At 39.1% G+C, this 12,981-nt stretch overlaps 1 protein-coding gene across 1 annotated transcript in view; it reads right to left on the reverse strand.

Moving 5' to 3' along the window:
• Positions 1-524: 524 nt before the first annotated feature.
• Positions 525-12,981, reverse strand: part of SLC44A5 (solute carrier family 44 member 5) — an 82,846-nt gene continuing 70,389 nt past the window's right edge. Inside the window, exons 16-21 of the mRNA XM_023751809.1 lie at positions 11,463-11,566; positions 9,791-9,864; positions 8,893-8,963; positions 8,699-8,787; positions 7,335-7,419; positions 525-631 (exon numbers count right to left, since the gene is read on the reverse strand). Coding sequence (XP_023607577.1) covers positions 525-631; positions 7,335-7,419; positions 8,699-8,787; positions 8,893-8,963; positions 9,791-9,864; positions 11,463-11,566 — 530 coding nt within the window. The remainder of the gene's footprint in view (positions 632-7,334; positions 7,420-8,698; positions 8,788-8,892; positions 8,964-9,790; positions 9,865-11,462; positions 11,567-12,981) is intronic.

The following is a 12,981-nucleotide window of genomic DNA, read 5'->3' on the forward strand; positions in this document are numbered from 1 at the left end:
TAGTAAAGGCTGGATGGTTGGCAATTTGTTTAATAGGAAACATTCTACACTTCAAGCAAAATCTGGAGCTGGGCGGTCTTTTACCCATTTACTGCCAAGCAGGAGTGGGGAAACTTTAAAATTTTCTATTTTGCTTTGTTTACCAATTTTCCCTGCAGAAGTCTTTTAGTTATGATTTAAAAAATATACATTAGGAGCTCTCAGTTTAAACCATGTATCATTTTTCAATCTAATATTTAAAAGAATACTAACATAGTCACTAGTATTTTCGAAAACATCGAAGCCACTCTATTTAAAAATGAATTACAAAACAAAAGGTCTCAGTATAAAAATGTTCCATGTTACTAACAATTCCCTTGCGACATCTGATGGCTTCACATATTACAGTATAAGCTTTGGTATAAAACATGCATATAAGAGCCAACAAGGTGGTGAATACAGTGTTCCAAACACAGAGGCTTGTGAATCAGACACAGCAGATGAGGAAAGGGGTACACACCGCTGCAGGTGATCGGTCTGCACCGCTACTGCTTCGTACTTTGTGTACTTTTCACCTTCATAATCTTCATCAGAGAGCGATTCATGTAATAGGGTTTTTCAGTGGAACCATCGTTTCTTTCTAAATCTTCCACTAGGAGGAAGAATGGCACAGAGTAAATATCAAAGCAAAACTGTAAGAGAAGTAACAGCGCCATCTGCTGCATTCTTGCTTAACCACAGTTCAAAAATGTATTTGTGGTGTGTGTGTTTTTTAACAGCATAGTTTGGCATCAACATTATTGTAAACATAACTATGAGAAAACAATCAGCCCTTGTTAGTACATCGGTAAGATATTATCTCATTCTGTGTACCAGGTGAGGTTCTGCCAATAGTCTATGCCTCTCAGCTGCATGACTGAGGGAATCAGGTTTACCTTCTTTTGGACAGCAAACTTAAAGACAAAAAACCTAAAAGATTCACCAGGATTACCTAAATTCACCTTCAAATTCCTAAAAAAGTACTATGTTCTCAATTTTATTTCTAAATGACCACATTTGTTCAAAATTTATTTTGGCCATAAACAATTCAGATAGTATAGTTTTAAGAAATAAGATTAATAAATTTTAGAATATTTCAAATCCTTAAATTGCAAATTTTGAGAAATATTGCTGTTTTTCAATTAGTTTTTCTTTGTAAAAAAAAGTGACTTCTAAATTTTATTCCTCAAAAACAATGCTCATTTTTACCCTAATATGTTTCAATTACACAAAGAAGTTATTAATGGAGAACAATTTTCTAACTAGTAATAAGCCTATAATATAGCTAAAACTTAAGCTCTAAATAAATTATTTAGAAATATTGAATCAAATGGCATTCCCTTTTTTATGATTTTGTGCCAAGTTTACTCTAGACAATTTTCTGGCCTAATCAGTAGATATAATGTTAAACATATAATACAGCACTGTGAATCTACACTATAGAAAAATCTACCATTGTTAGAAGTCTCCAAATTAATCCTCTTTGCCTCTCAATATTCTAACTCTTAGAACAGTCACAAATATAAGGAGAAAATAGGCAACTAGCTTCTCACACATTGATTTATATTTTATTCAAGTGATTTTAAAACTTTTACGTGCATCAGAATCAACTAGAAAACTTTGTAATAATTCACAGGATGCCCTACACCCAAGCGCAATATATCAGAATCTCTTAGGGTGAGGCACAAGCATCTATATTTATAACAAGTTATCACGTGATTCTGATACATACAAAAATTAAAAGTTGTCTTGTTTCATCATTATGAACTTTTTGACTACTCCTGAAGTGGACTTATTCCTTATAATTTTCAACACTTAAGACAGAGGGAACTATATTACTAGATGTTATAACCCCTGTATTGTTGAATAGTAAAATAATAATAATAACCACCGAGGAAGACAGCTTGTCATTCTTCTTTGAATTACACTTCAAGGAGAACAAGCGTGAAGAAAGCCCCTTATCGAGTTATGAAGCCAAGTGACACTTTTGACTACAATAATCTCAAACTAAGCCATTGCAAGGGCCAATATTTTGAATATCTTCCCTATTCATTGGCTTCTTGCTATTACTGCCATGAAGTCAGTCTAAGTGTAGGTTTCCACTTACACTTTAGGATCATTACATAAATTAGTATTTATAGTAGTCTGTAACATAATGATACTCTCTTGGATATATGGATCATAATCAGATAAAAATGTTAGATCAACGTGTTCTTTTCCATCAATTATTATCCTTCTATACAAGCTTAGCGTACTAGTAAAAGCCAAAAGGATGCAATTTGATTCAATGCTCCTTTTGGGGTACATTTTTACACTGTTAGTTGTATCCTATGCACTTGCACACAGGATGGGTAAGCAAAGTGCATGAATGTCTGACTCATGCTTTGCTCTGCCATGCAAAAGCCTCAGGCATGGCTGCCAGAAACTGGCCTGTTGTGATGGCCAGCAGGGGTGGAATACGGCAGTAACTTTCCTCCTCAGGCCTCAAGGGACAGCTTTTCTAACCCATAGTATGTCCTCTTATGAAGGTGCCTGATGAGGGCTCTCTGGAGGACTAATAGCGTATTTCCTTAGGGGGAAATGCAAAGTGACTTATCTTTTCTCTTTCCGCACTGAAAGTTGGGCTAAAATCAAACCTTTTGCAGAACAAAGCCAATCTCTTCAATCTAGGAAAACAGGTAAACTCACAAAAAGGTTTCATCACTCTTCTGAAACAAATCCATACCAATTTTTTATATGGTAGGAATAGGAAAATAGGAATTTGTCTCTCTTTAGGTTGAGACAAAAGACAATAAGTTATGTGGCCATTTCAGTTTTGTTTAGGATACTTTCATGGTGGCCAGAGGTTCATTAAAAATGAACATTCCAGAACTCAGATTCAACTTCACTATAAATGCAATATCACTAAAACGAAGCGGGCTGTGAAGGTTCCACAGTCATTTTTACCTAGTAACGCTCTCTATGGGACCTGTATAGCATTAACATCCACATGTTTATTATGAGCGTGAATCACCCACTGAAATATACTTCCTAGGGAACCATTAATACAAGTGTAATCACAGTTTAGAGAGTTGTCCACTAGCTTGAACAGTACAAATATGACCATAGCACCATATTTACAAATTCAGTCCCATATGCTGGTTAACTATAAATCAATCTTTTTATGGCTAATCCATGATACATTTATAGCACTTTCAAGAATTGCCTGAACATGTATCATAAGAAAGGCTATTAAAGTGCTGCCATGAGAAACAGCACGCCGAGTTATAAAAGCTTTAGAACACATTCGGCGATAGACTCCAGGAGAACAAAGTATGCCATTCACTGCCCTTCAGCAGGGACCACAGTCAGTCCAGAACGTATCCCGGTCCACGGAGGCTACTGTGATGGAAGGCCCGGCACCTCAGGTGGTACCAGGGTCTGGCTTTTTAGAAACCAGCACAGAAATTCTACATGACGCAACAGCATCATTTTCTCATTACAAATGACCGAATTCACAAAACTACTTTAAAAGCGAGCGGCCCTGTTTGGAGCTTTTCTACTCTTTCTGCTTCTGGGGAACGAGATGCCTCTTGTTCAGAATGCCGTGCAGGGCGGGGGCTATGAAGTAGGGCTTTTCTGTAGATCCGTCATTTCTTTCCAGATCTTCACCTGGATGTGCAGCAGCCAACGCAGGCAAAGGCAGCCAGCAGCGGCGGAACAATTCGACGCATTTTTATAAATTGGAGAGTCGAACAGGGAGAAATCAGAGAAATCAGCGTTAGAAAGGCAAATGCAAGACAAACGAGGGCAGTCCAGTTGCGGTGCTGCACAAAGGAAGAAGCATCAGCCTCCGCCAGGAAGCGTGACACTTCCTAAGCCCCGCCCACCCCCAACAAGGTTATGTTGATGGTTTAAAGGTAAACAAAATCTGTCATGTCCTCTCGAGAGCATCATCTTTAAATTCTGTGGCTGCTCCTTTCAGAAAGCTTAATTGCCACCTCCTCTGAGATAAAGCTGAATAAAAGGTGTATTATTCCTGTGATAAATGTAGAACAGTAATTGAATTTCAAAGTTCCAAGCCACTTTTAATGGTAGTCCAGACCCTAATGTTACACATGAAGAAACTGAGACCCAGGGATGTAAAATGATCCTCCTAAAGTCGAAAGCTCTCAGGCGCCCAGCACAGTGGCTCAGTGGTTGAGCGTTGTCCTATGAACCAGGAGGTCACAGTTCCATTCCAGGGCAGGGCACATGCCTGGGTTGCGGGCTTGATCCCCAGTAGGGGGCCTGCAGGAGGCAGCCAATCAATGATTCTTTCTCATTGATGTTTCTATCTCTCTCCCTCTCCCTTCCTCTCTGAAATCAATAAAAATATATTTTAAAAAATAAAAAAGCTCTCGGGCAATCAGGATGAGGTGAGGACCCAACCTTCTTGTTTTAAAAAAATATATTTTTATTGATTTTTTACAGAGAGGAAGGGAGAGGGACAGAGAATTAGAAACATCGATGAGAGAGAAACATTGACCAGCTGCCTCCTGCACACCTCCTACTGGGGATGTGCCCGAAACCAAGGTACATGCCCTTGACCGGAATCGAACCTGGGACCCTTCAGTCCGCAGGCCAACTCTCTATCCACCTAGCCAAGGGACCCAACCTTCTGACATTTACTTCTATAAGGCATCCTGTCCTAAATCCTTGCAGCCTGTCTCAGATTACATTTAAAAGTAAATACTAGTGTTTTCTAACTTCCGTAATACATGAATTTACCTTGCTGCTTTGTCTAGGCTTATAATAAAGAGATGGGGAGTTCACTGTTGGGTGGTTGGGGGGAAGTACCAGAAGGATGCTGAGAATTAAGTTTCCTACAGGTACATACAATTCATAACAGATAATATCTATCAATAAATATATAAATGCAATTTGATTCTAGGTTTTGACTAATACATTGTAAAAGATTTGTTATTTATAGCCTTTATTTATTATAACATAAAGGATAAGTAATAGTATACAAAACCATATGATCATAGTTTGTGGAATAAATCTAAATTATTTTTCATCAGAGTCTTTTAGAAATGGTGGATGGCTTGTTTAGATTTCTGCATTAAACCTCACAGTGATTTTCCTCACACACAACATGAAAATCTAAGGAGGAAACATGAGAGACACCGAACATTTTTGTTCTTCCTTAATCATATTTCTGTACCATATATCACAAATCATATGTTACTGTCATCACCCTTGAGGTCTTGGTAGGAAGCCTGGCATGGATCATTTTAATAATCATCTACAACTATTCTTTTTTCCCACCCTGGGATCAAAATTCTCAGTGCCCTGTAATGTTAAAAAGATGTCATATTTCTGTAAATGAAGTGTTTGCAAATGGTTCGCATGTCTTATAACACCAGTTTTACTGGTAGTCAAGATATTAGGTAAAAAAAAGATTTATAAAAAATAAAAGCTACAGCTCTACAGAGTCATAATTTGGCTTAGAGTATCATGTAAGAAGAATGTTTGCCAAAGTAAGATGTTGCCCATGGTAACAGCTGGGAAGGGAAGAGAAATACAATTTGCTTTCGTTGTTCTTTATTATCAAAAGTGAGAGTCCCTGAAAGGAAACAATTCATGTTCAACACACAACATATTGAATAGAGCTAAAAGTACACCTGGTTTTCAAGAAGCTAGCAATTATTAATATAAAAGGGTAGAAAACATTTCTCATTGCTTAAATTTAAAATCCATTGTAAAAATTAAAATGCACAAGATTTGCCAAAGCTTCCAAAGACTGGGAAAGAGTAGGTTCTAGACATTTCCTGAGATATATTTTGAGAAACATTTTTAGTTACAAGAACGGGGACTATCCCAGTGAGAGCCCCCAGAACTGTCCCCATGTTTAGTGTCTGAGATGAACGAAGAGATCTTGGAACATTTGAGAGTTCTCTACTCTGTCTTAGGCACTACCTTACCCCACGCTTCTCATTCCAGCTCAGGTGTGAGATTTGTTCAGGTGGTTTTTCCTAACAAACCACTGGGGTACTAGGAAAATGTTAAACATTCCAGTTCCATTTACAGCCAGAACAAGAGCTACTGGTACACAAAGTCCCCCTGACTTCTTTGTTCGGTTACTAAAAATTGATTTTTAAATGTTCAGAAAGAAAAACTAAACAAAAACAAGGTCAAGCCATTTTATAGGCAATTTGCCTTGACTATTTCTCCCTGAGATTATTATCTTCTCTCCTGACCTCAGTGTGAAGTTGATACTTATGGATTATATTAAAAACAAATTTATGCCGTAATCGGTTTGGCTCAGTGGATAGAGCGTCGGCCTGTGGACTGAAAGGTCCCAGGTTCAATTCCGGTCAAGGGCATGTACCTTGGTTGCAGGCACATCCCCAGTAGGAGGTATGCAGGAGGCAGCTGATTGATGTTTCTCTCTCATCAATGTTTCTAACTTTCTATCCCTCTCCCTTCCTCTCTGTAAAAAATCAATAAAATATATATTTTAAAAAAACAAATTTAGTTTTACACAAGGGGAGTGGATTACTCAGTAATGCCCTGTTATGGAATGTTTTCTCTACTTTTCTTAAGAGCAATGTGCCAGAGAAATAATCTCTCAGAGGGTCCAGCTGTAGGGCTAACGAGTTCTGCTCTCACCTGCTGACCCTCCTTGCCCTAGATGGAAGGTGAGAGCCAGATCAAGCTCCTGATGGGCTCTAGGTTCTCCAGGACTTTTAACATGAAATGCTAATGGAAAACATATCCATTTCGTGTATGCATCTTACACATGTCACACAGGCACAGTCAGGAAGTCAGTGATGAAAGCTCTAAAGAAGCACGTATTTTAACTGTAAGCATCAGAATTGATCTAGCCATTTCCTGGACATGCTCCTCTATGAATCCTCCCCATTTGTCACTGTGTTACCTAATGTGAACTGGTCCCCATGTGTCTTTGAAACCAGTGCCAGCTTGGCTTTATCAGAATCTATAAAGGCTCTCCTCAAAGAGTTTCCAGAGCCCAGTCATGTCTTCAGTTCTGTTAATAAAGCACCACAGAAGCCAATCGTTATTATAAATTTTAAAACATTAGGAAATATGTTAACACCATGCCATGAAGCCTGTGGTTCATTTTAGTAGCTGACTCTTCTGTGCTTTGCAAACTGCATTCCCTCGGCCATTAAGGTTTCAAGAGCATCCACTCAACAATGTCTCTTTCCAAATAAACAGATTTGCGATTACAGCCTGGTCATAGCAAACCTACAAGCCAGCTATGGGCATGGATCTATCCTCGTCCCTTGGTTATCCACCGAAGGGGGGAAACACATATTCTGAAAACTTACAGAAGCAGATGAAAATTGTATCAATACACATTGCATAGACGCTGAAGAACCCGTGTGCAACTAGGTAAGATCCAGCAATGACTGTCTGTAAATGAGGAAAGGAGAGAATGACGATGTCATTAACTCGTCTAGCAGGACAATAACGCAGCTTTAATGAAAGTCACCATGAGAGAGCTTGGAAGTGCTCTGTGTTGAGGAAGATTTCAATATAGAGACCAAAAAATATTCAATGATAATGTTTTTGAGTGCTCTGTACTGGGATTTGAACAAAATGTACTAGATCACCTGCCAATTTTCTTACCACTATCCTCAATGCCTACCAAATATATCCCATATTTAGGATTCTGTGCACAGAGGCAGGAAAGCATAGGAGTTAAGAGCACACACTGCTTAGGTTTGATCACAGCTCAGGTGTTTCTTCAACACGTTACTTAACCTGTCTGTGCCTCCTCTATAAAAGTGTAGGTGGGAGAGGGGAGAATGTGAATAATAATAGTATTTATGACACACGAACTGAGTGAGTTAATATATTGTAATAGATGCCAGAGGACTCCACCCAGGTCCCTTACAGCTGCACATCTGCCCCCCAGTCTTGGGGAATGTAGGCTGCTTCCTTCGGTATAAATTGCCCTCCTTGCAGAGAACTGCCTCAGCCAAGGCTACAGCCCCACCCAGGGGCAACATACAGAAGCTCAGTCCCTTTGTCAGAAATTCCGTTATTATGCCTAAGGCCTCAGCTGTCACTGCAACTTGGGTCAGCTCCTTCCTTTGCCAGGACTGCCCTCCTCACTTCCTTAAAAGTGTATCTCAGGAGAACACTTCCTGATAGACCTTTCATGTGCAAGCCTCTGTCTCAGAGTTTGTTTCCAAGGAACCCAACCTTTAAAGCAGGCTTGGCACAAAGTAAGAGCAATAATGTTAGCTATGATGATCTCTCATATTCCTTTTTGAACTTTTTTTTTTTGCTATCTCTGATAAACCAGAGTCAATAATACTTAGTTACTATGGAATACATTGTGTTTCCTCAAAATTCATATGTTGAAACCTAATCCCCAATATGATGGTATTTGGAGGTGGAGCATTTGAGAGGTAATTAGGTTCTAAGGGTGGAGCCCTCTTGAATAAGATTAGTGCCCTTATAAGAGGAGGCAGGAGAGATACCATCTCTCTCCACCACGTTAGGATACAGCAAGGAGGTGTCCCTTTGCAAACCAGGAAGAGAGCCACCATCAGGAACCTAACCTGTGGGCACCTTGACCTTGGACTTCTCTGCCTTCAGTATGTGAGAAATAAATTCCTGTTGTTTAAGCCACCCGGTGGATAGTATTTTGCTACAGCACCTGGACTAAGACACCAGCACTTACCAGCAAAGGTACCCAGTAGTAATTTAAAGATGTTGGTCCTTCTATAATTATTGAGATTCTCTGTGTGAAGAGTAAAAATGCCAGGACACCTACAATGAAAAGGCAGAACATATATATTATGCATTTGCAAAGGAATATAGCTTTTGTAGTAGTTTCTCTAAGCACCTTGTAAACTTTTTATTATTATTACTTACCTATACACCCAGAAACTAGTATTTTCCCCAGGACGAGTACAAAGTCTGTAACTTTATCCAAAACTGCAACTCTAAGAATCGGGAAAAAAAACAAAGCATAATTTTGTGTTTACATGCATTACTTGAAATTTATGAGAATAAATAATTCATTAGTTCATTTTGATGCATATTTGCTGTAACTTTGGCATTTGTTAAATGCAAGAATTGAAGTTCTGGGACGAATTCCTGACTCATTTTTAATGAAGTAAACAGAAGATGACATGGTAGGGCTGTTGGGTGCTATTGGCGGTGTCAGCCTCCCTGTCTAACTCATGGCCTAGACTAGCCGTGGGCAAACTATGGCCCGCGGGCTGGATCCGGCCCGTTTGAAATGAATAAAACTAAAAAAAAAAAAAAGACCGTACCCTTTTATGTAATGATGTTTACTTTGAATTTATATTAGTTCACACAAACACTTCATCCATGCTTTTGTTCCGGCCCTCCAGTCCAGTTTAAGAACCCATTGTGGCCCTCAAGTCAAAAAGTTTGCCCACCCCTGGCCTAGACACCCTGAATCCAAAGGATGCTGCTTTGGTTCTCTGATTTTGTTCACTCAGACTATCAATTTTGGGAGAGGGAAATGGCCAGAGACATGATGATAATGTCCATGTGAGGGATTTCTTAAAAAGAGGGAATAAAACTAAATAAATGCCAGTGGGTGTAAAGACATCGGTGAGTGATGGCAGCAACAATTCTAAGATATAAAAATAAATGATTGATGTGACAGAGAAGATTTAAATCTATCAAATTAAAAGACGATATTCATGTTTAAGATGACTGCCAACACTTTAGTAACATGTGAAGTATGTGATGCTCAAGGTTCAGCAAATCGATTGCCATGTTCAACCTGATTACTTACTTTAAAATATTTCTTATCAGCAGATCGAAAGCATCTTTTGCAGACCTGCAGAAGTTCTTGCCATATATTGCAATCTGGGGAAGACAGTTATTATTCTGGAGTCAGTAATCCTGATAAGACCAAGAGACAATCCAATAACAGGAAAATGAATCAATTCTCTGTCACCCATACAGCCATGTACTCTCATTTCTCTTTCCAACATTTGGGTTTGTGGGAGGCATGGGAACTATGTGTCCTCAGCTCTGCACAACTCCAGGCTTGTTGACAATAAGGTCTGCTTCAGATGCTACATATTCCATTAAACTCTATGGGGATTAGACAACTTCAAACAGTTTTCTCAAATCTCGGGAAATGGTTTCTGTCTTTGAAGTGTTTGGCTGGGGTTTATTGCTAAATGGGGTAAATGTTGTAGAGATCATATTAAAAATTACTCTCAGAGCCCTCACCGATTTGGCTCAGTGGATAGAGCATTGGCCCCTGGACTGAAGGGTCCCAGGTTCAATTCCTGTCAAAGGCACATACTTTGGTTGCAGGATCCTCAGCCCTGGTTGCAGTGTGCAGGAGGCAACCAATCAATGTGTCTCTCACATTGATGTTTCTCTCTCTCTCTGTCTCTCCCCCTTCCTTCCACTCTCTCTAAAAATCAATGGAAAAATATCCTTGGGTAAGGATTAACAACAACAAAAATTACTCTCAGAAGCCCAGTGCCTTTCAAATCAATCACACACTTGATTGACTGATGAAAAGCCTCAATACAACATTCTCCCTGGAAGTATATTGATGACTACTTGAATCTCCATGACTACTTGAAGCTTTGCTGCAGACCCTTTGTCACTGTGAGAATAAGGAAGTGTCATTAGACTGTAGTTGCTAAATTTTAAAATAATTTTATTTTTGGATCCCCTATATTTAAAAATTTCTTTAGAAGCCTCCATATTCCCCCAGGAAATAAACAAATTTATTTAGGCACTGCCACATATCTCAACATAAGATTCACCCAAAAAAGGAACAGACCCTTCCTTTAAAATATATAAATCACAAAATTAGAAAGATCTTTTCTTCTCAGAGTGAAACATAGACTAAGCTTTCTTCTCAATAAACTATATCAAAGACACACAAAATCATTTTCAATCTAGCACATTTTAAAATTTCCAAGATAAATATTTTCCCTCTCCAAAGAGATGTTGAAGGTGATAATGAAGTGCAGCTAATTTCTATCTCAACTAGGAAAACATTGCCCTGAATCACATAGGCTCACAAATAAGAATCACATATAAGAATCACAAATTCTTATATCCACACTAGAGGCCTGGTGCATGAATTCGTGCACGGGTGGGGTCCCTCAGCCTGGCTGGTAATCAGGGCCGATGGGGGGGGGGGCTGTCTCGCCCAGTCGGATTGGGGCTGATAGAGGTCAGCCAGGGGGAGGGACCATGGGAGGCTGACCGGCAACAGAAGGTTGGCTGTGGGAGTGTACTGACCACCAAGGGGCAGCTCCTGCATTGAGCATCTGCCCCCTGTTGGTTAGTGCGCATCTTTCGGTCGCTTAGGCTTTTATATATATAGATGTGATAAATTTAATTGCATGATCTAAAAGTGATTTAGAGATGGAAATGTAGACATGGGGTTTGGGTTTGCAAAGAAGTTTAGTAAATAAAAATAATCTACTTACCATAACATAGGCATTTCTGTTCAAAAACTTTACCACTTTTTCCAAGCACCAGAAACAGCATTTCAGGCAGTGTTGTAGAAATTTGGCAATGTTGTTCTGGTTATCTATAAGGACATATTTACATCTATTAATGGTTTGCAACTAAACTCTCTGAGTCAAAAGATAAATTAAAATTTTTTCAATGGCTTTATATTTTTAAAGTTGCAATGTAATATATACAAAATTTACCATTTTAGCTCTTTTTAAATGTACAATCCAATAGCATTAAGTACATTCACAATGTTGTGCAACCATCACTATCCATTTCCAGAACTTGTCATCATATCAAATAGAAACTCTGTATCCACTAAAAATAACTCCTTGCTCTCCCCTTCTCCCAGTCCCTGGTTACCTCTATTGTACTTTGTGTCTGTATGAATTTGCTTCTTCTAGATACCTCATATCATTTGACATAAAGTTTCTAAGATTTATCATTTCATTCTTTTTTTTGAGCTGGATAACATTCCATTGTATGTGTACATTACATTTTCTTTATCCTTTATCTGTTGATGAAATTGGGTTGTTTCTACTGTTGGCTATTGTGAATAATGCTGCTATGAGTATTGGTGTTCAAATATGTTTGAGCCACTGCTTTCAATTCTTTTGAGTATATATCTCTAGAAGTGCAATTGCTGATCAGCTGGAAATCCTATTTTTAATTTTTGAGAAATTGCCACACTGTTTTCCATGGTGGTTACACCATTTTACATTTCCACCAGCGATCTACACTTCCAATTTATCCTCACCCTACAAACACTTGTTATATTCCATCTTTTAACAGTAGCCATTCTAATGGCTGTGAAGTGGTACCTCATTGTGGTTTTGACTTGCGTTTTCAAAACAATTAATATTGAGTCTCTTTTCATGTGCTTATTAACCACTTATATAACCTTGTTTAGAGCAATGTATGTGCCAATTCTTTGTGTGAGACCAAGATGATGACACAGGAGGCCCCGGAACTTCCCTCCTTCCACAGATGCACTGAATATACAGCTATACATGTAGTAATCTCCTCTGAGAGAAATCCAAAGGCTAGCTCAGTGACTCACACACATCAGACAACCAAGAAAACCCCACACTGAAATGGGTAGGAAAGGCTGAGGCACACCACCCAATACACTCTCTGCACAATACCATACAACTGGGATGATATATCCAATTCTCAGCTTCTCCTGAGGAGTGAAGGGTTTGGACAGCATGTCTAGGATTCCAGCTTCTAAGGCTCCCACCCAAGGGACAGGACCTCAAAACACTTAGCTCTGAAAGCCAACAGGCTTGTGTGGACAAGTCCCATAGGAACAGAGAGGCAGTTTTTAACAGGTACATGTGCTGGTACTCACTGTGGCTATCCGCTCAGGGCATAGCACACAGAGCTCAGGCAAAGACACCTACCTATATTTCTGTCTTTCTGGGGAAGGGGTCTGACTACATACTCTATAACCTGCGACCCAAGGTTCTGGCTTTCTAATCTGCATGCATC

This window comes from Myotis lucifugus, unplaced genomic scaffold, assembly GCF_000147115.1.
Source record: "Myotis lucifugus unplaced genomic scaffold, Myoluc2.0 scaffold_25, whole genome shotgun sequence".
In the NCBI taxonomy this organism is placed as follows: Eukaryota; Metazoa; Chordata; class Mammalia; order Chiroptera; family Vespertilionidae; genus Myotis; species Myotis lucifugus.